A 25,703-nucleotide genomic window follows, 5' to 3' on the forward strand; every position below is an offset into this window, starting at 1 on the left:
CGCTTGATCAGTTGCTGACAGAAGTCTTGACGTTGCTATCAATATCAATAGTCTTGTTTTGTCCGTACAGTCTAAATTTTTAATTTGTTTGTTCCTGACGCGCGCGCGTGCTCAATGTATGCGAACGAAGACATTAGTAGTCGAACTCTTTCTAGTGACGAAGTAACTGTTTGGAGATTATGGAAACGGAAAATTTGGAAAAAAATGGGACAAATATTACTGTTGATAGATATATTAGTGCATTATATAATCTTACGCAGGAAGATAGCAACTGGATCGTCACGAGCTCTTTTATGATTTTTACAATGCAAACAGGTAATACAAAGTATAATTCTAAAAAGGAAAGGTAAATTATTCTTTTTATCTGATCAAAGTTTAAACTACTTATTACTACCTTTATTATTGCTGCACTTTTATCATTATTCACGTGTAATACGTTATATATCTCTTGCAAACTCCATAGGTTTCGGAATGTTAGAGTCCGGCTGTGTGTCTGTGAAAAATGAAGTCAATATTATGATGAAGAATGTAGTCGATATAATTCTTGGTGGTCTGTCTTACTGGATGTTTGGATTTGGATTTAGCTTCGGCTTGAGCGAACCCAACAACCCTCTAATCGGTATCGGAGGTATATTCGTAGATCCACCCGTTGACGACGAGTACATGGGTGCCATTTGCGCTGCGTTTATATTTCAATTGAGCTTTGCCACCACTTCTACGACCATCGTTAGTGGTGCTATGGCAGAACGGTATTTATCTTCGTAAATGTGATATTTCAGAGGCACTGTTTTCTTGTGAAAATTTTTCTCCGCACTTTTATATAAATTTTTTCGAATTTTCTGTATAATTTTATAACTTTTTAGAAAATTTCTCAGATTTTTTCATATGAATGTAACACTTTATAAATTTTCTTTCAGTTCTTCATATATACACATATACATTCTGAAATATCTCTTAAGATTTCTCATTCTATAATTTTTAATAAAATCTAACAAAGTCTATAAAATAGTTTTTAGGAATTATAAGACAAGAAATTTTAGAAACCTTAGAATATTTCAGAATTTACATATACGTATATAAAAAAATTCTAAGAAAAGATGTAGACTTTCTCAGTATTTCTACAAAGTATTTCAATTTGTATAAAAATCGTAAAAAAAATTGTCACAATCGCGATTGTATTATTTTGCATTTTTAGATGTAATTTTAAGGCGTACTGTCTCTTTTCATTTGTGAACACTATCGTGTACTGCGTGCCAGCCGGATGGGTTTGGGGCGATCACGGTTTTCTGAATCGTATGGGAGTCGTTGATATTGCTGGCTCAGGCCCGGTGCATCTTGTCGGTGGTATTTCAGGTAATCAGAAATACACACGAATACACACATTAATCACTGCTAGATAATCAACAATAAACTAATAAATCTTCAAGTGACAAACGCATTAATTTGTCCACTCTTCATACAGCTCTCGCTTGCGCTATTATGCTCGGTCCCAGAATAGGCAGATACGACAACGGCATCGAACCTCTGCCACTCGGATGTCCAGTCAATGCTATTATGGGATTATTCGTACTATGGTAAAATAATTGCTGATTGCCGCGATGTCTACAATAAGTCGCAGAATATAAAAACGAATATGAATCGTAGGTGGGGCTGGTTAGCATTCAATAGCGGTAGTACTTATGGGGTGACCGGTGAACGGTGGCAATTCGCTGCTCGAGCAGCTGTCTGCACTATGATTGCCAGTATGGGAGGTGGTCTGGTCGGTTTGGGATTCAGTTTAACTAATCCAAATGGAATTGATATCATTAGCCAGATAAATGGTGTTCTTGGCGCACTGGTGGCAGTCACTGGTACATGCTTAGAGTCACTGCACCAGTTAATGAACGAATAAAAATCACTTAATATAATTACATTTTCAAGTAAAAAAAATGATATTTTAATCAAATTTGTATGAAAGTTTGATTTTAAAAATATTAAGAGGTAACACCACTGTAGAATTTTCAAAAAAAAATCGGTTTTCTTTTTTTTTGTTTAAATGAAGCTTTAAGGTCTTAGAAATAAGGTACAAAAGGTCTAAAAGCGAAGAAAGATCCCTAAGTGTCATTTTTGGAAGTTCAAAGTATCGTACTTTTCGGTAAGATTTGAAGGGTTTGCGAAGGGATCTCCCCTCCTTCTGAGAATAATAAGAAGATTAGTTACCTACAGTGAATTTTCTTTCGGTCAAGAGGGATCAGAAAGAGGAGAACATCAATAAAAGGAAGGCTAATTGTATGGTGCAGACATCGCAGATTAAAGGAAAACGAAAAATTTCTATTTCTGTTACATAAAACTTTAAACGCGTTTTTCTCAAAATCACTTTTTTTAAGCCTGTCGCATCTATAACTGCCATAAATCTTAACCGATTTACTTGAAATTTTAACTGTAGCTTCTAAAATACATTTGTCAGCGAACTATGTACGGATGTCACGTTTCGTTGTAAACTTTTTTTTAATAAACAATTTTCTGCAAAATTTTTTGCCAAAAAATGAATATTTTTTTTTTAACTTGTGTCATTTTTGCAAAAAACATTATTTTTTAATTTCCGTAGTTTGCTAGCTAATGACAAAGAATTAAAAAAAAAATTGGTTTTTTGTTCTAGAGCAAAAATTGGAGCAGATTTTGGTGCGACAGTAAGGCACCTTCCGAAACGAGTAGTCATCGTTGCCAAGATCTGTCACCGCCATTTTGTAATAAAAAAATGCAAAAAAAATTTTTTTTAATACTTCAAAGTATGTAGAATAAGGTACTTAAAACGGATTTTGCGTTACCGTTTTCCCGTGATCAAAAAATGATCAAAAATAAGCCTTTTTTGTAGGCTCTACAGTGGTGTTACCTCTTAAATTTGAAATTTATTATTTTGAAGTTTTATTTTGATATTTTTCTTAAACAGTCAACATTTATTGGTGATTGTTTAATGACTGGTACAGAGACTCTAATTAATGCAAAAAATATGAGAAAAATTAAGCCGATTTTTAAAGCCGCTTACGTTGTATTAGGTGGGTGTTTCCTGTACAGAGGCTGGGAGGCGATGGTAGTTGGGCTGATAGGTGGTTTTATCACGTGTATTTCAATGCCAGCGTTAGACAGAATGCACGTAGACGATCCTGTTGGTGCAGCCGCCACTCATGGTACGTTTAAGTTAATTCCATTGGTATGTAAAATCTTTTTCATTCCCGTATGTTTCAAATATAGGCGCAAGTGGTATCTGGGGAGTTATCGCCATCGGTTTGTTCGCTGATGATCCATATCCTCTTGATACCACAAGTGGAAGAAAGGGATTATTTAAAGGTCCGAACACCATGATAATTTTATGTATCTTGTGTTTTCCCTGATAAAAAAAAAACTGATAGAGAACGATAGAGTCTCGGATAAGAAACAATAGAATTCTATTCTTTTGAATCAGGTTTCTTAATCTGAACTCCATCGTTTTCGGTCGGTTTTTTCTATCAGGGTTGAATCACGTTTAGTGCATGAATTTTTATAGGAGGCGGCTGGTATCTGTTAGCGGTGCAAAGCCTATCTGCGCTTTGCTTGGCGGCTTGGAGTTTTACCACCTCTGTCATATTGCTATGGGTATTGACTTATTTCATTATTTTCTTAAAAGAAATCATATGTAAGGGATACCGCAAGGTAATCTCTATATGATGTATATTTCATTTTTTGTAGATTATAGATAAAATAATACCGATCCGAATGCCAATTCATGAAGAGGTACTCGGAGCAGATCTTGTAGAGCACAGAATACGTCATTCAAAGGTACACATTTTCTTAATGTTTTAATATTTTAATTTCCTAAACAGATTTCTTACAGTTTGTCTAACTTATCCGAGTTATTTGTTTGTTTCGCAGATAGGTATAAGTCGTGCTATGTCAGCTCTTCGACCGTTTACTATGGAAAAAGAACTCAAGAACGTACCCACCGTAGGCCAGAATCCTGGTAAGAGAGAACTATCCAATATCTGTGCCGAGATATAATAACGCGTGCTTTTGATATAGGTCACGATACATATATTGAACAGTGTGAACAGAAGAAAAAGAAAGTGACGAAGTTCCCGCAATTTGAGAAACGTCAATCGTCAAAAAAACTGATGACAAAGAATTCCCAGGTCAGGACGATCGCGGACTCGACAATAACTGCGGAAGCGAAACCACAGTTTGCTTGGGTAGATTAGATTTAAAAAAAAAATAAAAATAAATCCACGACAAGACTTGTGTACTTCGTCAAAGATGTAAATTTATTACAAATGTATAAACATAGATACGTGCACATTCTAATTTCGTCACAATGTAATACGTCCGAATATTATGTGTGTGCGTGTGTGTGCTTGCGAGAGACACACGTTTCTTAATAAATACTCGAAATTTTTACGCATTCATACATATAAATATTGATCGCGGACACACATGCACGCACACATAACACGAAGATAAATGGACATGATAAATGGATCACAGACAAACTGAATTTTAACACAATGCTTAGCCAATGGCACAAATATGGTTTCAGTCGAATAAAATATCTAATCATCCATGACATTTGATAAGATGATGCGTGTTATTAGGGAGGAAATAAAATATTTCGATAAATATTTATGCACCTTCCTCCATTATCTTTCATATATCGAAAATGTGTATACTAGATGCTTTACTTCGTATATTGGCAGGAACTGTTCCTGATGACCATATTTAGTATATATTCACAAAATATCATTGCCTCTTCTTCCCTTTCAGATATTGTACTGATACATATCGAAGATATTTACAATTTCACTGTATTTTTGTGATGTGTTCTATAATTTTCTATTCTAAATGATCGATACTTAAAAAAAATCTTCTAAATTAAATTTAGAAAATTTAACTGGATATTATATGTACGAATAATGGCAATAATCTAGAGATGTAAGACTAGAGTATCACACGTTTTCTGGAGGGCATAATATGTCGATGAAATGTCGCGTATTTGTAATTTTCTTCGTATAGTAGTTCGTTTTTATGGCAATCATTAATTATGAGTATGGAGATGAGCTTAATAATAATAATAATCAACATATAAAAATGTATCTAAAGGATTAACACACTACCGATTCCTATACTATTAAGTATTACTTCTATTAGAGTGATAAATATCTACGTCTAAACTTATTTTAGTAATACGTCGCAACGTGAATGAAATCTTATTAATTACTGTGTAATATGTAGTTTTATGGAACACAACAGGCTGGATACTTGAAACTATATTATTATTATATACTGCTTAACGCCCACTGAGAAACTTCGGTGGGAAGACCTGGATAATTTTTCACAGCCTCAATAACTTGCTGCGATGTCAATGTAAATTTGTAATATTGATATTCTTTTTCGAATTTCGTATTCGTACTTCCAACTGGCAGCAAGACCTCTAAGTTCTACAAAATATATATATTTGATCATCATTTTTTCCTATCTAATAAATAAAATAGTTTAAGATAGCAGAAGTGCCTCTCTTACCTTAATATGCTCAAAAGCTTTCATGATAACTGGTTTCTGGACAGACTGCATAGAGGAATTCTGATTCACAAACTTGATATAGCGATTGTATACCGTCTCAAAATTCAACGGCTCACCATCGTAAATCTCCGTCTCATGTTTCATTGCAATTATCTGTAATAACATCGAAATAAAAATATTTTTTGCTATTGAATAAAAGTTACTTTTAAAAAATTCGTAATAAACATACCAAACACATTTCTAAAATAGACAATCCCTCGAGTATCAACAATTTGTCATCCTCCGAAAAAATTTTACTCGCCTCCACAAAATCATTTACTTCCAATTTCTGATGCTTCTCCGACAGCGTTGAGACGGCTACAGCGAGAAAATTTCTAAAGCTCCTCTCGCTCACATCAATATGATACATTCTCTTGAGTAAATTCACCATCGTCACATTGGCGGTTAAATTCTTGATATAGTCGTTCCACATGGAACCAAATTGCGGGTCTATTGTACAATCATCGTATTGCTGCTCCACTTTATTTACATTTTCATCATCAGGTAAGCTGAGGAGGTCTCGAAACAGCTCCAAACGATCATCGAACGCGGACATGGGTTGTTCCGAGGACGACGTGTCGCCAGGAAATAGAAATATTTGACGATGCGAGAATCTCGATTTGACCCGCTTCTCCAGCAGCTCCATGACGTCTAATCTACAACTTATCCCTAGCACACATATCGGCACCTGCAAAATTATACAGTATTCATTTCTGTATCAAAATTTACACGATCCTCTTACACTCTTCTTTAACCTGCTACATTTAAATATTTACCTGTGCAGACTGAGCAACGTCAAACAGATTATACAACAATGTCTGATTGTGATGTCCACAAAACAGATCAAACTCGTCAAGTACAAAAATGACTGGTTTAGAGCGGTTTTTATCACCAGATTTCAGGCAATCTAACAGGAAGCTCAGATTTTCTGCAAATGTACCGAAAACCTTATCGCCAACGACGTTTTCCAACTGCATCTGACGAGTGAGATCTTTAAGCGCCAAACGGTCGTCAGTGTGCACTAGTCCATGAAGATTAACAATTATCGCGTTGTCTTTAAAACTTTTTAAAGCAGACAATTCCTTTAAGACACTGTTAACAAGCTGGAATTATATTATTAAATTATTATCATTAATTAGAATACCAAGCTTATTCATTGTTTTATATAAAAGAAAGGGCAACTATACCGTTGTTTTTCCACTGCCTCTAGGTCCGACTAACAAGGCAGAATTGCTTTCACCTATTTCAAAGGTACGTTTCACTAAATCCAGCACATGCAGCCGCTCATTGACATGGTGCCTGAACTTTGTTTCAGGACACATTATTTTACGCTTCAAGTACTTTCGTGTCAGTAATATCATGTTGTCTTGAAAGTCGATTGCCATATCTTTCTTCTTGCTCATTGTTCTTAGTGGTTTAAAATTACTTGAGAAAAATGGAAGACCTGCAAATGATAGTTTATCAAATTTTTAAAAATATATTTTTTAAAACATTTTACAAATTACACAACATCATAATATTTCTTAGCATACAGATATAACTTTAAAAATAAATTCAGAATATAAAAATAACATAAAAAGTTCATATACACTATAGGCCAATTTGATTCAATTTCAATACATGTATCTAGATATAAATTTTATCAATGACAACTTTTATTAATGTAAATTTTATTTTATAATTTTATTAGATGAATATTATTCTCCTAATTATGTATGTTCAAAATGTCATAATTTTTTGCTGTAAATATGCTTTTTATATCATAGATCAAATATTGCAAATTAATTAGAATGAAATTTTGAATATTTTATTATTAGAATAATATTCACCTAATTAAATTATAAAATTCACTAATTAAAATTATAAATGGTATTTTTCAGCTGTTACAATATTAAGAAAAATTATTCATATTTCGATAACCGAGCTGAATTGACCTGTGGTATACATGAACTTTTTGAGTTGCCTTTGTGTCCTGAATTTATTTTTGAAATTACGCCCACATGTTATGAAACACCCTGTATGTATAATAACATTCAAATACAGATTGATTCATATATAATTCACAAGAAATTCTCCACTCTTCAGAATAATCAATAACTCAGCATCACACACTTTATTCTCACGAACGTGCCATAATTAAGTTAATATATCATAAATGAGGCAATTATGTTCGTTGTTTACCTAAATCAAAGCGCAATGTTTAAAAATGTAGCGTGTATACGATTCGATCGGGAAACATAACCCGTCTCGCGTGAGCGCAGAGTTCGACGACACCGAGAATGTATCTTTTGTGTGAACTTACGCACGTCGTCGGCCCTGAATTATCAGCGGATCTTTCGGCCGCGATATTTTGATGCGAGGAACGATGCGGGATGAAATGGGCGAGAGTAACGGAGAAAAAAATCCCAGCCGCGGACGAGAGTGTCGGTGGTCGGAGGCACGGTGTTTACATGCGTTTACCAGCATTTACCAGTGTTTATGAATCAAACATGGACGACGCGGTGCAAGAGCCGGAAAAGAAGAACTGCACCTTTCTGTTTAAAAGACGTAGGATTCGCAGTAATGCCACGAGAAAGCGGAAAGAATCCGACGGCAGTGATGGTGAGTCGTCGTTGATAAATGTTAATTTTGTTAAACTCGCAATATTGCGTTTTTACCTATCGATTGAGTTCAGCCAAATCAATGTTTTAGGTTATGTGTAAAGAGTCGCGTGAATAAACGTTTTTATTCATTCTCACGTAGATAGCAGCGAAGATGAGACCACGGTAGTTAAGAAAGAGAAGAAGCAGGATGATCACAATCCTATGGTACAAAAGGTGAGTATTCCGCACTGCGACGTAGATACGTAACCTTTTCCGTCTGGGTCATTTAAATAGTGCAATTGCATCAATAATTCCGCCATTAATTAAATTCCGAACTAATTAACTGTATGTATGACATTTCAAAGATATAGTTTTATCTCTATTCCTGCAGACAAACGTGAGGAAGCATCAGAAAGTCAGCGACTCTGACGATAGTGAGGATGACAACGTAACTGTGTTGTACAAGAGCAATAGGACAGCTCTGCGAGCCGGTCCGAGCGATCAAGGAGCGACAGCTACGCTTCAGACGGAAACGGAGAAGGACAGGGACGCGCAGGCACTGTTCGAGAAGGCCCAGAAAATAAACGAGGTATATTTCGAGCGAATGATATCAAGTACATTGTTGACAAAGTTTGAGATTGACTTATTCAGAAAGGCAGAGTGGTAATATACTTGTATCTTGATTATCAGGAACTAGAGGGGAAGGAGGATGATAAGATTTATAGAGGCTTGAACAATTACGCACAGTATTACAAAAAGAAGGACACTGCGGCTGGAAATGCTTCCAGTGGAATGGTGCGTAAGGGACCAATTCGAGCGCCGTCCAATCTTAGAGCGACGGTGAGATGGGACTATCAACCTGATATATGCAAGGACTATAAAGAAACTGGTTTCTGTGGTTTTGGAGGTACGTAATAACATTTTAATTATTTTTAGAATAATTATTTTTAATTGCTATTAATACAAATTTTTCTGTCGAACAGATAGCTGTAAGTTCTTACACGATCGGTCCGATTACAAATTGGGATGGCAATTGGAAAGAGAAGCTGCTACCGGAGAGTATAACGACAGTGGGGACGAAGATGACAAGAAGTACGAGATTGACAGCGATGAGGAGAACTTGCCGTTTAAATGCTTTATTTGTAGAAACAGTTTCACAGATCCTGTCGTTACTAAGTATGTTTGTGAAAATATATCTTTAATTGCTTAAACTTTTTCAATACTTTCGTAATAATATTTTTGATGATTAATCTACTTCTTTTAGGTGCAAGCATTATTTTTGTGAGAAATGTGCTTTGGAGCAATATAGGAAAAGTACGCGATGTTACATCTGCAATGTCCAGACCAATGGCACCTTTAATCCTGCCAAAGAAATTATCGCGCGAGCTAAAGCGGAAGACAAAGAGAGAGCAGTCGCTGCAAACGAAGATTCCGATGAAGATTAATACAATTTTTTAACAAGATTATCTCTGTCTCTACAATTTTGTAACAATATAACATTAATTTTAGTGAACTGTAAATTTTAAACATAGAATACATTTATGGACTTTCTAGAATAATTAGAGGTGTGTAAACAATCCTGCGTTTTTTCCAATTGTATTTTTTTCTGAACGCTCATTTATTGAATGGCATTTGTTAAAAACATCTTGTTATATGAATACTGTAGGCAAATAAAAATATTGTATGTATATACGTATATATGTGTTTTTATATATATTTATTATAGATATTACTTCACAATATGTATATACATACACATGCAAAATTAAGCAATGCTTGAATATACGTAATTCAAGTACATCAATGATATTAAATATAATAAATACGAATCACCGTATTTTTTTCAACAAGAGCATTCTTGTCAACATTTTTAAGAATATTGCGCATCCTTTTTAACGATTTTCTCACTGACAGTCATAAAAAATATATTTACAGAGTACTTGGGCCAGATTCATTCGAGAGGCCTCTTCGGGAGTTTGGGAACCATCTCGTTCGTAATTATTGGGCTAACGATTCGCAGGGGGAACTCCGGTCGGAGCGAAGGCGCTACCGACGACTCGTATCGGGCGTCGCGACGCAAATCGATACGCGGCGCAGGCGGGCAGCGTGTCGACGGGCAGCGTTTGCGGCGGCAGTGTTGTTTCCTACGTGTTGCGAAAATGTTAGCGGGTCGTACGTTTTTCACGGGCAGCCGCCGGGAGCGACCGGTACGGATGCCGCCATGCCCGCCGCGCTGCACTATCACGACGTAGGGATCGCGCGAGATAAGCCCGCGCGACCCCAACGGCCTCGTCTCGCGAGATCTTCTCATTCGGAAAGGCGCGTCGCGACCGATCACCGCGTTCCGCGCGGCGCCGCCTCCCGCGCTCCGCCGAGAGAATCGATCCCCGACGAAAGGACACGGCGCGCGAAACGCGAGCTGGCCAACGACGTAGGTGGTCCTGGTGCGCCGCATCCTCCGGGAGGGAGGTGCGCGTTAATTCGCGACAGGAATTCCGTTATATCTGTAACGTAATTGTAACGGGGGGAGATATACGCGTCCCCGAGTGAGCGACGCGCGATGCGCGCCTCGCGGAAGATTTGACGTGGTGGTATCGAGGATCGCGGTCGCTCGTTGAGGTAGGTCGGCGTCGAAACGACGGAGGGAGATAGAGACGCGAGGCGGACGCTCCTCGGGCGTACTTCGCCCGTACTAATACTCCTACTAATACATATCTCCTCGTTTCTCGAGCGTCTATATTATCCGTTATGTAAATATTGCGATTAAATCCCTACGACGGGGGACGTCGAAGTCGCTAGTCGGACGGATAGTCACGTCCGCGTACGGAATCGCCGCGGAATCTTTACGTAAAAATTATTCGTGGTTGCGTTCGATTGCGTTCGCACTTGCGCTGCCGCCGGCAGCATACATTGAGGACGGCGAGTGCGGACGCGAGACTCTGTTGTGACGAACGATCGACGGCGAAGGAGTGTTGGCGAGGAGGTGCGCCGCGTCGTGCATCGCTGAATAAAACAGTAGCCAACTTATTATCTCGTCCTCGGGTTGAACTTCAAGTGCCGATACTCGACGACACTCTCGATCGATAGCCCGGCGATCCACGACGAGTTAATCGACGAGAGCGTTGGCGCGCCCGATTTTCTCCATCCCAGTGAAATCTACAAACAAAGAAACGGCATTATCATTGGGAAGGTGCAGTATTTCACGGCGACTCCCTATCAACCAGGTGGGTGATTTACGCGCGGCACAGCGCGATAAGAGCGCGTCGTGATAAGCGGCTCTAATGATATTAATTCGCGCTCAACTGCGACGACGACGACGACGTGCATGTGCGTCTATTTCTCTTCGTCGCGCTCTCTATATCTCTTCACACTTTTTTTCTCTTCTATCTACGAAGCTCAAACAAGCGACGTAGCGCGCAAAAAGATAGACTGGCCTCGATGAGAGTTTGATTAGAGTAAGAAAATAACAAACGTATTACATTTGGAATGTTGTCCCGACATTTCCTTAATCCTGGAGTGCTATTCTGCGTGAATTTTCATCAAAGTGCTAATGCAAGTTTAGCACAATGTTATTAACATTTTGATAGTTTAAAATAGTATTTAATAAGAATTTTTTTGCATTAAAAAAATATTAGTTCAGTTAGTCTTGCTACTTATAGAGTAGAAAAAAATCTAAAAAAATTCTTAAAAGTGTAAAAAAATTCTCAATTATGAATTTTCACCCTAGTGCTAATTCAAGTTTAGCACAGTTTTTGTTATTAAAATTTTCATACTTTAATTTAATAAAACTTGTTTACATTAAAATAGTGTTGGCACAGTTTTTCTAATACCTTGCTATTTATAAAGTAGAAAAAGCTTCAAAAAATGCTAAAAGCTGTATGGTAAAAGAAATTCTTAACTATGCAGATGAATTTTCACTCAGGGTAGAATAAAAAAAAAAAATGTAAGTAGCACTCTAGGATTAATATCATACTAGCTGTTTAATGAAGTCTCTCGTTGACATTAATATCACGGCTGTGCTACTTTGTAAGACTGTTTGAACGCGAAGGCCTTATCAGTCGCGCGACGGATTTTCTCTCTCATTCTGATTCCATTTCCTGTTTATGAGGGTCATTAATTAGTCGAAAGAAACGAGTTATCGGTCATTAAAGTAGATACATGCACATGTCCTCTCGACGACCGGTTTCCTGCGATAATTAGAATAAACTCGCATCCAAGAATAAGCTTTATAAATCGCGTGTCGCGCTTCCCTCCGCGCGCGCTACGCGACGCGTCGTCATTTGGCTCGTGTTCATCGGTCGCACTTATCTATGCATATCGCGTTGGCCCCACGTGCGGCGCATATGTGTTGACAGCGTAACGACCGAATACGCGATAATAATGAACATACAATCGTAACAAGCCCGGACGACTGCGCGTTTGTAGATACGTGAAAGACCGCGAACACATCGCATTTAATTAGCTATCGAATATTTTTTCTCGCCTCGTTGACACCGAGATAAATTACAGCTTGTATCCGAGCGTAAATTGATACGTCGTTTCTCGGCATGACATTATCGAAATTGAAATGTCTGGATTCCTTCAAGGTGAACGCGTTTTCGAAAATTATTATTCGCGAAACAATAAAATATCGCGCTTGTGTGTGTAATCATACGTCACCGACACATTTCTGGCATGCGATTCGGAGTCTCTCCTCGGTGACGCTGAGGCCAGAATGTCATTCGTCATTCGTCGAGACTTGCTCAATTTGTAACATTGAATATTTTAGCTAGTAAACGTCTCGAACGAAATGTCTTTCTGTCGAACGCGTCCTCCCGAGATATATTAGCAATCTTTGCCATTCTCCGTATAAAGTTATCTAGATAATTAGACGAAGAAATGCCTTTTTTTTACCTTTATCTAGATTATTAGAACGTATATTATCTCCATTTTTATCTTGGATTTAAAAAATGTTATCTTTTTCAAATTATCTAAGTTAGTATGAGCAACGAGTATGAAGTATTGTTCTTATAAGCTTCAATTTCTAAGTTACCATTTATCGGAAAATAGTAGTACAGTGTAAAAGTTACAAATAATTCAAAAACTTTTACAAGGAACTTTGTATCAATTATCGTATTAACGTAAGTCCCTTCTATATTTTTCAACTTTAATTTTTATTTGTATTGATCCAAATCAAAAGAGAAACATGTTTTTGTTAGATTGAATTATTTAAAAAACTCTTGTTTCTCAGAAACAGAGATTTATAAATAAAAATAATAAACACATTGTTTTTATATTCTAAATTGCTTTGTTCATCATCAGCGAAATTATTTTAAAATTGTCTAAACAACAATTTTATCTTTATTCTAGATAAATTAAAAATTAAATCATCTTCATCTTAACTTTATCTAGATAATGTTGAAGCACCTAAACGCAACACTGCAAATCAAATATCAAATTATTTACACGTAAATAACGTTGATAACATTAGAAAATTCGACTTCGAACCGTTTCGATGTATTCTCTCTCTGTTTCTCTGTCTATCTATCTATCTGTCTATATTTCTATAATCCGCAAGAGATATATTTCATCTAAGAGACTCTCTTGCGTGTGTAAAGATGAGCGAAGACAAAACGCAATGTCCGCCGATGATGATCGTTACTGTACAGTCGCGTTTCAAAAATAACCAACTAACGGCGAGAAAATAGAGGAGTGCGAAAACGCGAGTCGGTCGCGCGGCCGTGACTGTCGGCGACATTGACACGTACACGTGCATACGCGCCGCACTCTATGTACACATTCAACCGACGTACGCCTGTGTTCGCGCGCTCGCTATCTCTGTGTGTTCGGAAAATGTAACACGGGGTCTACGCGCGCCACGGAGCCGTGTAATCGGTTTCGGATCGATAAATCGCGTACATATGCGGTCGCGCCCACAACAAAGCGCCGACGCGTTTTATGAAATGTATCTAATTATAAATTACGTATACGAAGATTCCCGGAAATCAAATCGCTGCAACGTTTAACGTGCGTTCGACGTGCGTGCCTCCGAGAAAGCCGATGTTAACGCGGTAGAGGACGGAAGAGTACAATTTTAACATCTTCTTTTTTTTGTGATCGTTGACGTAGTAGCGTGCCTTTTTGTTCTTCACACAGCTGAGGACCGTTGACGTAATTCTGCACCTTTTCACGAGATAAAGCTGATAAGGGCGAGCATATTCGTCGTTTCGTGGTCAAGCAAAGCGTTAAACGATGCAACTTCCTATAACACGCATTATTTTTCATCGCAATTTTGCTCTTTATCATATTAAATTCTCTAATATATGCAGAAGCTCTCTGTTATTTCACATAAATTTCCCCTCCACTTCTACATATATTTCGTAATTTGCATCAAACTTTATACATACTGAAAGCCGTGCAGCGTTCAATGCAGATCGATAAATTAGTATGTAAGGACACGCGAAAGAGAGAACCTACGCCCGTTGCGGGCGAGAGTCTTACATTCAATTCCGGGTATTAGTCAGCCTTGGTGGGACGCACCACGACCTCCGCGTGTTTCAATGCGAGTTCACAAAGCGCTGAATTACAGCCACGAAAGTAAATGCACGCGAAAGCTGCTCCAGTTGCTTTGTGCGACGGCCTATGTAAGGTCAACGGTAGATCTTAAAGCTGCAGATTCGCCGCGCGAATAGAAGGGGGATCGTGCCAGGTCAGGAACAATTTTGCATAAACCACCTGTAAAAAAAAAAAACACACATTGCATAAAATTGATTACGAAAATACGTGAAATCTTCCTATGAAGCGTTTTATACAGGCGTAATCTTTCTCGTGCATTAGCTCGCATTCCGATTACCGCCGCGATATGCAAATGTAAACGCGTGCTCTCCTGCGCGGCCTTAAATATGCAAGTGCTCGTTTATCGTCGGGCCGCGCGGGTGCCACGGGATACGAAATAAAATCGCGAATGTTTGAATATTTCACTTTGTCACTATGACGAATATCGTGCACAATGAACCTTGGTCAGTGAACCACGCTTATAGACAGAGACGTGACGCATATCTTCCCGGTGCACGTGCGCCATACGATAAGACCTTACAACGATGCGATGCACAACGCAAGTGCTATTGAGACACATCTGCGTTCAGCGCTCACGAGGATCTCTAATCAATGCCCGATCAAATGAGATACAATTATACGATTATCAAGTATAATTCTCCGGAGGAAATCTTTACGCTCCGTCGCGACGCAAAGCAGCGTTTAACGTTATATCGATGGAGCGTCAGTCAAACGAAGCGTCGCGAGAGCAAATAAAACCATAAAAAGCAGCTGCGAAAGTCAGTGGATGACGCACGTCGTATATAGAACCGTGCTCATCCGTGTCTCATCTGTGCATCGAAGAAAATCAGCTTATCCCCGCAAACCTGACCGCAGCTTCCCATTTTGCCCTCTGTTCGACTTCCGGCTTTGTCTTTCAAACGTCAATATTGACTCGGTGTTCCTCCACCTCTATCTCGTAGAATTCGCTCATTTTATCTTATCTTCATTAATACAGAACACCGTTGTACACCGAGAGGCAACCTAGCTATCTCTCCGTCGTCGTTGTAGACATTACGATTTCAAGTTCAGTTCGCCGAGAGTATCTAAAATGGAAGTAGAGAGTGCGTTATAGAATAAAATAATATAGAATAATAGCGACAGAGTCATTTGATCCGAGAGAGAGAGAGAGACGCAAGGATCGCGAAGCGGTACCGGTAGGATATACGTCAGAGGACGGGGGATTAACGAGGCGCTTCAGCCGTCCAGCTCCCGGTGATTGTCACTCATTATCCGTTAATCTCGCTCTTCCAGATGGTTTCTGGCAGTGATGCCCTCATCGGAGGAGGAAAGCCAGTGGCTCGTTGGCAGCGGGGGCGGCCTCGCACCCTCCGGCGGCAGTGCGACGAAAACAGGCGCCGGCGAGCGCGGTGCGAGCACTAGGTCCGGCCTCTACACCGAGGAGATGACGACGCAGCAGGCGAACGTCGTCGCCACGGCCGGCGTCAACTCGGCCTCGGCTGACTCCGCGGAGCACGATCTCATCGACTCCACCGCGGACGCGACCCTCCTGGCGCAGTTCCACGAGGACGCCATCAAGCAGGTGCGATCTCCGATTTTTGGAGAAACTTTCCCTTCTCTCCAATAGCCGCGGCGGCGTAGTCCTGTACATACATACACGTGAATCCTGTCCGATCAAGCGGCGTTTTAAATGCGCACGGGAGGCAAAATTATCGACCACTTACCTAATATCTGCGTCCCCTCGTCGCGATTTTCGCGTCATTAATGCATCGTTATCTCTCGTGCCGCGATATAGCGGCTGCGGCTAATAGCGGCCATGATTTATTTTTGAACGTGACGGATCTCGACCGCTGAACCATTATCGAGATATATCGAGATGTATCGATCGCGCTGCTCGATCGTCGATCGTGCCAATGACGGGACGCGGCTCCGCGGGCTATCGCTCTGTGTCGTTCTCGATTGGCCGTCGAAGCGACCAGAAGCGACATGCGACGTGCGCGAGTGTGAAAATATGCGGGACGGGAATGACGGGATGCTGCTGCTGCTGCTGCTGCGGGGTGGAACAAAAACATAACCTCAGCGAAATGGCGTCGTTCGTTTACGGGTCGTTCGCCCGAAGTGAATGAATTCTCTGTCCTCGCTGGCCCGGAACCTCTCTCCCTGCCGAAAATGGACCAAGTCCTAGACGAGTCAATCGTCAAGGCAAAATACGTACCGCGTGAAGTACCCGGCTATTTGAAGGATTTCCCAGTAAATATTCTTTACTTCGCGTCGGAGGTTACGTTCTGCTCTGGAGCGAAATAAACAATGATTATTAGATCGTTCCAATCGTAACGTAATACATTTATTGTTCGTATATCGAAATAGTAAAAGAAGCATCCTTTTCAATCCTTTTCAACGCTCTAAGGATTATGTGCGCACTTTGTGTTTTCTATTTACGCAAGTTCGATGAATATTAACTTTATGCACTGAGAAAAAAAAAGTTGTTAACCTAATTAAATTTTTTCACTTCAAGTATTTATATATTTAACCCAAATATATAAAATACTTAAAGTTTAGTTTAATTATTTATAAATTTAAATTAAATATATAAATAGTTGAACCAAAAAAATTTTAATCCAGTTGAAAAATTTAGTCAAGTTAACTTTTTTTTCTCGGTGTAATATCATGTTATTACGAGACAATAAACTTTGATTATATGAATGTAGTATCTGAACAAAATGGGATGTAATATTGCAGGCTGGCGTTGGTTATTTCCAAATATTTGCCGCTTTCTGCACGGGTCTGAGTCTGGCGGCCGACACCGTTGAAATTTTCGTTGTACCATACATATTGCCGAGCGCAGAGGTTGAGCTTTGCATCGAGGACAGCGAGAAGGGATGGCTTGGTGAGTCGTTGCTTTCGCGCGAATGTATTTTGCGACGTTGAACGACGTGATTTTCTAGGAAACATTACTTTTGTCGGCCTCGCACTGGGTGGACTATTCTGGGGTGGTTTGGGCGATAGACTGGGAAGACGCAGATCTCTCCTCTCAGCCATGTCCGTGCACGCTCTGTTCAGCGGTGTTGCGACGTTCATGCCCACTTATGGCACTTTTATGACAGCTAGATTTTGCTCAGCTCTTGGGTAATTTTTTTTTTTTTTAGCTATCTTTCATCAATTTTACTCTGTCTACATAGTGTTTTTAATCACAATTGAGTCAATTGTATTAGAGTTAAGTTTCATTATTTTTACATGTATAAAAAATTTCTTCAACAACTTTTGCGTATACTTTAACATTTCCAAAAAGTATTTGTATAATTATTCATTTAAAAAATTTAAGAAAAAATACAATGCACCAAATTTATTCTTTAGATGCCAAACTTTTTTTAAGGATAATTGTTGTTTATCTTGATACTTGTATTTTAAAAAAAAGAAATGTATATTACTCATGTCCAAACTTGTAGACAGGGGATTAAATAGGTATGTACAATTCAGTATTGTTTAAAGCAAAAATCAAAACGGTTATTTAAATATTGTTATTATTGAGTAAGATTTAATTTATCATGTTACAGGGTAGGAGGAGCTGTACCACTGGCATACGTTTATCTCGCGGAATGCTGTCCACGGTTAAGCAGAGGTCGCTGGACAGGTATACTCGTGGCAGCGTGTGCGCTTGGTGGTGTTTACGCGGCACTCTTGGCTTGGGCAGTGGTACCCACGACAGGGGAAATGGTCGTTCTGGAGAATAAGGAACACTTCAGCGCTTGGCATCGTTTCTTGTTGTTATGTTGTATGCCGGCGTTGATCTCCACGATCGGTCTTATCTTTCTGCCGGAGAGTCCAAGGTATCTCATAGAAGCCGGTCGAGATGTGGAGGCAATGATGGTTTATCAGGTAAAAATGTGTAACGTGATGTTTGCGAATGAATTCCTTAATATTTAAATAAATCCTTGATAATTTAATGTCACAGAGGATATATAAGAAAAATAACGCCCGAAAAGGTGCAACAGGTGCTCAATATCAGCTCTCTGAACTTGAACTTCCGACTAAAAGACCTCGTGGCTTAGCGCCACCGTCTCCTAGTAATCACACTAGCGTTTTGGCGGACATAATGTATTCGATCGAAATGGTAAATATTCCAAAAAGATTTCTTTGTGAAAATATCTTACCTGTAAGATTTAATTTGTTCCTTGACTTTGTAGTTCTGGAATTCTTTCCTGGAATTATTTGCAACACCTCATTTACGTGTGACTTTGGTTCTGTTAATTATCTGGACTGCTGCTTCATTCAGGTAAGTTTTACTTATAATTTGTAGATAATTACTATTCAAAGAATTTTATAAACTCATTCTATTTGTATTACGTTTAGTCTTTACGGTCTTATGGTCTGGTGTCCTGAATATCTAAAACTTTTGCGAGCGTGGGAATACGAAGCTCATACCGAACACGTTTATGGCATGGAATTTAACAATAAAACGTTTACTGGTTCTTGGGAAAATCGTCAGTACAAAGACTCTACGTTTTTGAACTGCAGGTATAGATATTATTTTGAAATGTACTAAAGTCAAATAAGTTTTTTTCTAATATAATTTCTAAATATTCACAGATTTACTAAAATGGTATTCAGCCATGTCGATTTTGACAATTGTACCTTCCAATCGGTAGAGTTCAGTAGCATTAAGTCTAGCAAAACCCACTTTAGAGACAGTAAAATTGTATATTCAAGGTAAGTGATATCTTTTGTACAATATTATAATTTTTTATATTTGTTAATATTAAATAAAAAGATATAAAAAATATGGATATATATACTTTGTTACAGATTCGTTGACACAGATTTATCTGAAGAAATTTTCACCAGATGTAAAATGGAAAATAACACGAAATTGAGTTTAATCGGATCCTGTCCAACTCTCGATCTTGATTATAATATTTATATCGAAGAGGCGTTACATGCTCACCTCGTTGCTCAATTGGCTTTTGTGCCTGCTGCCGCGCTGGCAGGTTTGGCACTTACCGTTCTTCAGCGGCCAAAACTAATTGGTTAGTTAATAAATTTTGTTGATACGTATCGAGCTAATTTTCAAGCACTTTAGCTAACGCTCAATCTTTTCAGGTCTCTCGCTTTTCCTCTCTTCCGTCGCCGCGTTATGTCTGATATTAATTCGCCAAAACAGTTCGGCAGTTCTTGGTTTTGAAGGTGGCTTTACAGCCCTTTTCGCCGTTGGATGGACATCATTGACTTTGGTGACAGTCGAGAGCTTCCCCACACACTTAAGGTAAAGAAATAAAAAATCTTTAGATTATTATAAGAAAAAGAATCAAAGTTATTTCGAAAGGAAGCATTTATCAATGCGTTTCTGTAGGTGTACCGGTTTCGGGCTCATAGCGGCAGCTATAAGAATATCAGGTCTGATAGGAACCACAACATATCAGACGTTAGTAGGTACGCCCTTAATCGCGCCTGCACTATTGACTGCGCTAGTATTATTGATCGCTAGCGTTATAACTTTTAAATTGCCTCATACTCATACTGTCTTCTTGTAAACTTTCCATCACTAAAAAAAAAAGATTATCAGTAATAGCATATCTGAAGCTAAAAGTTCGTCGTTACGTACGAAACACAGCTTATACTGTACTTTGTCATCTGGTGATTAAATTTTTAGAAAGAATAATCGGATGTGTCAGAAACGCGCAGAGGAAGAGGGATGCTATTCATTATTCTTTATCTTTCGAATTTATTAAAAAAAAAAAAAAAAATGTTCAAGACATGTCAATAATTTATTGATCAAAAAGAGGAAATTTTTTAGAAGATGAGACTTTGTACAAAGTGACATATCCTAAGTAATAATGAAGCACCGTTGTCTTTGAAAGCACTTGCATATTTGAAGCGCACAGAACATTTATGGCAATTTCAACTTGCTAACGCGAAATAACTTGGACCTGGATCAAAGTACCCTACTTGCTTACGGAACGTGATCAAATAACGTTGAATGCGTACGACGCTAACGTTCAGCTGACACGGACGTTTCCGTGCGCAAGATAGTCACTCTGAAATTAATATAATTACTCTCTCCGCTATTTTACCTTTGACGATATATAAACCATTTATGCGAGTATATTGAGCAAAGGACACTCTCACACACACATACGTGCAACTATTTTAATAAGGCTTATGCCATGAAACAGTGTCAATTTTAATAGAGAATGCATAGCCATACGAAATGATATATCGTATATATTAAGAAACTTTAGAGAGGTGTATCGGCAACGCAGTTTGATATCTCAATTATTATTCCAGAGGCACAACGCTTATAGACATACATAACTGTTCTTACTTTCAATCTGTAGATTAAATACTATCGCATAATGTGGAACTTTAATAAATTCCAACATAGTTTGCGGAAGATACCTATTCGCTCAGATTTAATCACACAAAAACATTACATGAATATCTGTAAATGAAAATACCATACGATGACACGACAAATCATTTTTACGTTTTTGCGCGAGAAGAGAAATGATAACTTCACTTCATGTGCAGGAAACATTCCTATGAAGAAAAAGCAATTGAGCAATGTACGTTCAGTACTTCCGCTTTTTACCGATTCATTAGCATGCACTAGATCTTCTAATTAGACGCTAGAATGCCGCTAATTCGATAAATGTGAAAGAAGAAAGAGAGAGAGAGAGAGAGAGAGAGAGAGAGTGAGGCATGTTTCGTAATGCAAATCGCTGCCGTATGAAATCTCAATTCCTAGATAAAGACTTTTGAGCGAGAAAGAGAGATAGAGAAGATTCAGCTTCGTAGCGTACAAGAAATTATCATCTTCAACGTTAATCGTTTTTAAGCTTTACGATACGATCAATTACATGTTTGTGAACGTGTGCGTCTGACTTTCTAGTAACATGTATATTAAAACGTAGAATGTTATTTTCTACAAGAACCAGGATCACACATCTCGACGTAAATACATGTAAAATGTACTATCTGTGGTAATTCACTTGGAGAAACTTTGCTGAAGTTTTATCGTCGCTGACACCGGTAGATGACAAGCTGAAAGGAATATCAAGAGAGAGAAAGAGAGGCAATTTATTTCTGGGCAGTAAGGATGCAAGAAAATCCGACGGACGAAGATTGGCGTTGACGCCTACGGGATTCAGAAAATATATTGTGTGAAGTTCTTTGAGAAACTCGTCAAGAGAAGATGGAGAAGATGTCGGCAGATTTAATAGAATAAATGTTTACGTCCCATCACGGTTAGTGAGTTTTTTCATATCAAATTGTTGACGATCGATATATATATATATATATTGTATATGTACACAAAAGATTAATATCCGGACCGAGGTTTACGAATGTCTTCGTCGGAGGAAAGTAGAAAGAGACTATTGCGATGACCGACACATGAACGCCATTACACATTCCAGTGACTGTTCCGCGGATGATCTTCTTTCGATGAAAATCCTACATGGTGATCGTTCGTTTCTGCTTGGGGAAAATCGCAATTTGTCGTAAACTTGGTCGTGAAGCGGGTTGTGTCGGTGTCGCAATTGCGACTACATTGATTTACGTGACGTCGAGTCATGAGTCATTAACGTCCTGAGCAAAGGGCTCCAATTGGAGTACGAAATTTAAGTATGCTTACGAAACTCATTGTCGGGGACCATACGACGCGTTCTTACTATATAACTCCTTTTCATATTGGAACTTGGCCAAAGTGTAACAATGTCGAGGCAACACACCGATGCCGGCACACGCGCAGCCCTACATAATTAATTCTGCTACATTCTATCAAGTCTATCATTACACTCCCGTAGATATATACATAAATATATATATATATAAAATACATTTTACTCGACATATCATATTTATGAGCAAGCACTTTAGATTTGTAGACCTTAGTCGGACTATTGACTAGAAACATACGTAGGGAAAATACGTAAAGACGGTCATGCGAGATGATAACTCTCTCGAGTAAAGTAGACTGATCGAGTTAGAGGATCTGCCGAGGCACTATTTTCCTATCTTGCGTTTCTTTAGCGAATTACGTTTAGCCGATAAATATATATGTAGCGTATGTACATTTTTTTTTACACAACGAGATTATCAACTGATTAAGTGATAAAGAGGAGATGCAATACTCGTACAATCTGGTCAAATATGCATTTTACTAATACTAAATGTAACTACTCGACGATTTTACTAATATTAAATATAATTATTTATTGTCGTCACACCGAGAGAATATTGTATACATATCACGTTGTTCAGACTGGAATTAATGATCAGTTGGTAATCACTGTGTCACAGAGAGAGACTGCTTCTTGTTAAAACTAAAATGATTTAATTATTTAAGATCCTTTTACATAGCCGACGCGAGAGACACTGCAATGTATCATTTCTACTTTAGAGTTTACGTTTGGTCACACATTCGACTGATCGCATCGTTTTATAATTCTCACGCTATACAGGAATGTAGAAGCGATTACTTCGAGACGAGATTTTTACGTGAGATTGTAAAGGATATGTGAATATAAGTGAGAGATCAATGTTTTTTTGAAAACTGTTATTAACGAAATTCTTATATCTATCGAGATTAATTATAAAGTTTATAGAATTATTTTTGACAAATACGACAAGTTACACAGCAATATTTATTATATGTACATTATCGGTCATATTAAGGAATTATGTCGGACAAATGTAAGAAAAGACATTTTAGTATCAGATATATTATCATGTTTTCGTATATCAATGCTTTACATATGAATAGGATTTACATAGACTAGGAGAATCGACTTTTTCCGCTCTTTTCTATCTCGAGTTTTCTCATGTAACAGTCTGCGCAATTGAGTGCAGTTTATTAAAAATTCCGCTTCACGAAAACCGCACACACTGTTCGAAAGCGATTGATAGATAAATATATTTTTCAAAGTTTTAACGGCGTAAAGCGAACTTTATTTATACAATTGAAACTAAAGCCGCATCTTTTCTGGCCTGCTGCTTTGTACAATTACAGAAAACGGATATTGCTTTCAACATTGAGCTAATTTTGAAAATGCTACGAAGCCTTTAATTACAATCATTTAAACGTTTATTAGCGGCAAGTCATTTTGTATTTCGGAAAATATAGTCCAAGAGGGGATACACGTCGTCTTTAAGATTCGTCGCGAGAAGAATTGCGCTTTAGCGCTCTACGTAGGAAAGCGATTAATTAATTTATTTATATTGCTAGGGAAAACCCGCGTTTAATGCGAGTTGTTCTATTTACGAATTATTCATCGGTTGACTCATTTGTACATAATCCTTATAGCGGTAGCTCTAGTATAATTTCAATCGCGATTAGTATCTAGCCACTAGCGAAGTGGCGCTAAGTCGAAATCGTTTAGAGCGTTATTCGTTCTGCTCGGCGTTTTGTCCGTGGGAGAACGAAGTTTACGATAATCCTTCAATTAATAATTTCGCCAGCGAGTCCAGCGCTCATGATTTTTATAAATTGTATAAATTATGTCATTCTTCTGCGAGAAAGTAGACGCTCCGTGCAACGCTTCGAACGTGAGCAATTGCAAGCACTCTGTGTGTATATTATATATTTAATATTATATTAATATGTTATATAAATTTATATACATATGTATATAATATTGATATATTAATATATGTATTATATGTGTTATAAAATGCAGCTCTGGCCAAAATTATAAGGCATTTCATTTTTTTTTTTTTTTTAATTACTTGCAACTGAAAGGATTTAAACAGAAATTTAAATGTAAATTATCCTTTATTTCAAGAATCTTTACGTATAATGCCACTAATCAATTTGAAATAGTAAAAATAAAGACGTTTAAGATGAATGAAAATGTACCTTGTAATTTTGACCAAGGTTGTTGTATATAATATATATATTATATAATATGCATGCATTGCCGAGAGAGACGTAGCGACGATGAACTTTGCTCACGGTGTACTTTCGAGCTACCCACGTTTTTACGCTCTTAGAATCAAGTCCGCAGGTACACATACATAATAATAGCAATCATTTTATAAATCCTGTTCTTTCAATATCGTTTAACGGCGAGATATCGAAACGAGACCGCGGGAAGGCAGAGGTGTGCGTCTTCGAAAAATTTGGAATTTTTGCGAGCGGCGTATAACTTGTGTACTTGCGAATAGATTTCGATTTTCTCGAGGCTGAAACGCGACAGCGGCGTTGGGCGTGGCGAACAGTTTCTTTGGGGAAGTCCGTTTACACTTTGATCTCGACGTATAATTTTTACGATAAAAAGTCGCGAATTGTGACGGTATTTAATAAGATTCAGCTGCGAAATGTACGAATGGCATTAATGAGAATTTTATTGAATCGAAAAACGCGCGTCTGCTCTATATCCTTTAATGTTCCGAGTAATCCTTTATCCTAAATTGTATTATACATATCTTATAATACTATCAGAATTAGTTAAATTAATATATTTTTTAATTTAGTTAAATTTAATGGCTTGTGAAATTTAATTATGATAAAAGTTCCACGAACAAAAGATTAATTAGTTAAAGATTATGAGATTAAGTCAAGTTTAATTAAAAATTTATTTTGAGAAACATTCATAGTAAATTAAAAATTCCTTAGTTTTTAAAGTTAGATTATTCAAAACAATTTATATTATGAATCATGAAACAAATTTAATATTTTATTTTTAAATTCAATTCAATTTATATGAAATAACAAAGAAATATTGTTTTCTTTTGTAGGAATGTATTTTTTTTTTTTTACATAAACAAACTTAGAAAAAAAGTTAATAGATTTAAAAGTTTAAAAAATAACTAGTTAAAATTAAAAATTAAATCATTCAAAATTAACTAAATTAAGTTAAAAGTTATTAATTTTTTAACTAATTAATACTATTTACAAAAAAAGTTAATTTAAACTTTCATTATTGCTTTCGCAACGAGTGAAAAATTAGAAGAATTGAAAGATATTAATTATTTGTCACAAGCATTTAAATTAGCTGATAAAATTTTAATTATTTTATATTGACA

General features: G+C 37.6%; 4 protein-coding genes and 1 long non-coding RNA gene across 7 annotated transcripts; 3 read left to right on the forward strand and 2 right to left on the reverse strand.

Annotated features, from left to right (window-relative positions):
• The first annotated feature begins 179 nt into the window (after positions 1 to 179).
• Positions 180 to 4,593, forward strand: LOC105207439 (putative ammonium transporter 3). The gene is made up of 11 exons (XM_011176879.3): positions 180 to 315; positions 464 to 749; positions 1,196 to 1,353; positions 1,463 to 1,574; positions 1,645 to 1,850; positions 3,036 to 3,167; positions 3,232 to 3,327; positions 3,524 to 3,612; positions 3,706 to 3,795; positions 3,889 to 3,976; positions 4,036 to 4,593. The coding sequence occupies exons 1-11, from the start codon at positions 180 to 182 to the stop codon at positions 4,209 to 4,211; spliced, it is 1,569 nt and encodes a 522-aa protein (XP_011175181.1). The 3' UTR covers positions 4,212 to 4,593.
• On the reverse strand, positions 4,254 to 8,025 carry LOC105207440 (origin recognition complex subunit 4). 2 transcript variants are annotated; one of them, XM_011176880.3, is made up of 6 exons: positions 7,868 to 8,025; positions 6,753 to 7,009; positions 6,342 to 6,668; positions 5,756 to 6,253; positions 5,527 to 5,679; positions 4,254 to 5,444 (listed from the first exon to the last, which is right to left on the reverse strand). In XM_011176880.3, the coding sequence occupies exons 2-6, from the start codon at positions 6,966 to 6,968 to the stop codon at positions 5,283 to 5,285; spliced, it is 1,356 nt and encodes a 451-aa protein (XP_011175182.1). In that variant the 5' UTR covers positions 6,969 to 7,009; positions 7,868 to 8,025; the 3' UTR covers positions 4,254 to 5,282. The 2 variants fall into 2 exon arrangements, with proteins under 2 accessions (XP_011175182.1, XP_039307127.1); XM_039451193.1 differs by lacking the exon at positions 7,868 to 8,025 and adding an exon at positions 7,747 to 7,851.
• LOC105207441 (E3 ubiquitin-protein ligase RNF113A) lies at positions 7,899 to 9,839 on the forward strand. The gene is made up of 6 exons (XM_011176881.3): positions 7,899 to 8,166; positions 8,308 to 8,381; positions 8,539 to 8,736; positions 8,838 to 9,054; positions 9,131 to 9,323; positions 9,412 to 9,839. Exons 1-6 carry the CDS (start codon positions 7,938 to 7,940, stop codon positions 9,590 to 9,592), a joined length of 1,092 nt encoding a protein of 363 aa, XP_011175183.1. The 5' UTR covers positions 7,899 to 7,937; the 3' UTR covers positions 9,593 to 9,839.
• Positions 9,840 to 9,998: 159 nt separating this feature from the next.
• On the forward strand, positions 9,999 to 25,037 carry LOC105207438 (synaptic vesicle glycoprotein 2B). 2 transcript variants are annotated; one of them, XM_011176878.3, is made up of 12 exons: positions 9,999 to 11,371; positions 15,975 to 16,263; positions 17,421 to 17,568; positions 17,627 to 17,807; positions 18,236 to 18,557; positions 18,634 to 18,792; positions 18,866 to 18,954; positions 19,032 to 19,196; positions 19,269 to 19,388; positions 19,485 to 19,705; positions 19,779 to 19,941; positions 20,029 to 25,037. In XM_011176878.3, the coding sequence occupies exons 2-12, from the start codon at positions 15,991 to 15,993 to the stop codon at positions 20,207 to 20,209; spliced, it is 2,022 nt and encodes a 673-aa protein (XP_011175180.2). In that variant the 5' UTR covers positions 9,999 to 11,371; positions 15,975 to 15,990; the 3' UTR covers positions 20,210 to 25,037. The 2 variants fall into 2 exon arrangements, with proteins under 2 accessions (XP_011175180.2, XP_025994377.1); XM_026138592.2 differs by lacking the exons at positions 9,999 to 11,371; positions 15,975 to 16,263 and adding an exon at positions 16,702 to 16,931.
• On the reverse strand, positions 14,232 to 16,015 carry LOC105207437. The gene is made up of 2 exons (XR_005575120.1): positions 15,876 to 16,015; positions 14,232 to 15,766 (listed from the first exon to the last, which is right to left on the reverse strand). It is a non-coding gene; the product is annotated as an uncharacterized LOC105207437 (long non-coding RNA).
• Positions 25,038 to 25,703: the final 666 nt, after the last annotated feature.

Source organism: Solenopsis invicta, chromosome 6 (assembly GCF_016802725.1).
Source record: "Solenopsis invicta isolate M01_SB chromosome 6, UNIL_Sinv_3.0, whole genome shotgun sequence".
In the NCBI taxonomy this organism is placed as follows: Eukaryota; Metazoa; Arthropoda; class Insecta; order Hymenoptera; family Formicidae; genus Solenopsis; species Solenopsis invicta.

Coding starts and splice junctions, on each gene's coding strand:
- LOC105207438 (XM_011176878.3), top strand. CDS start 15,991: ATGCCCTCATCGGAGGAGGAAAGCCAGTGGCTCGTTGGCAGCGGGGGC. Junction 16,264..17,420: donor ACGAGGACGCCATCAAGCAG/GTGCGATCTCCG, acceptor GTAATATTGCAG/GCTGGCGTTGGTTATTTCCA. Junction 19,706..19,778: donor TCAGCGGCCAAAACTAATTG/GTTAGTTAATAA, acceptor CAATCTTTTCAG/GTCTCTCGCTTTTCCTCTCT.
- LOC105207440 (XM_011176880.3), bottom strand. CDS start 6,968: ATGAGCAAGAAGAAAGATATGGCAATCGACTTTCAAGACAACATGATA. Junction 6,254..6,341: donor ACGTTGCTCAGTCTGCACAG/GTAAATATTTAA, acceptor ATAATTTTGCAG/GTGCCGATATGTGTGCTAGG. Junction 5,445..5,526: donor AAGCTTTTGAGCATATTAAG/GTAAGAGAGGCA, acceptor TATATTTTGTAG/AACTTAGAGGTCTTGCTGCC.
- LOC105207439 (XM_011176879.3), top strand. CDS start 180: ATGGAAACGGAAAATTTGGAAAAAAATGGGACAAATATTACTGTTGAT. Junction 316..463: donor GATTTTTACAATGCAAACAG/GTAATACAAAGT, acceptor CAAACTCCATAG/GTTTCGGAATGTTAGAGTCC. Junction 3,977..4,035: donor CACCGTAGGCCAGAATCCTG/GTAAGAGAGAAC, acceptor CTTTTGATATAG/GTCACGATACATATATTGAA.
- LOC105207441 (XM_011176881.3), top strand. CDS start 7,938: ATGAAATGGGCGAGAGTAACGGAGAAAAAAATCCCAGCCGCGGACGAG. Junction 8,167..8,307: donor AGAATCCGACGGCAGTGATG/GTGAGTCGTCGT, acceptor ATTCTCACGTAG/ATAGCAGCGAAGATGAGACC. Junction 8,737..8,837: donor AGGCCCAGAAAATAAACGAG/GTATATTTCGAG, acceptor CTTGATTATCAG/GAACTAGAGGGGAAGGAGGA.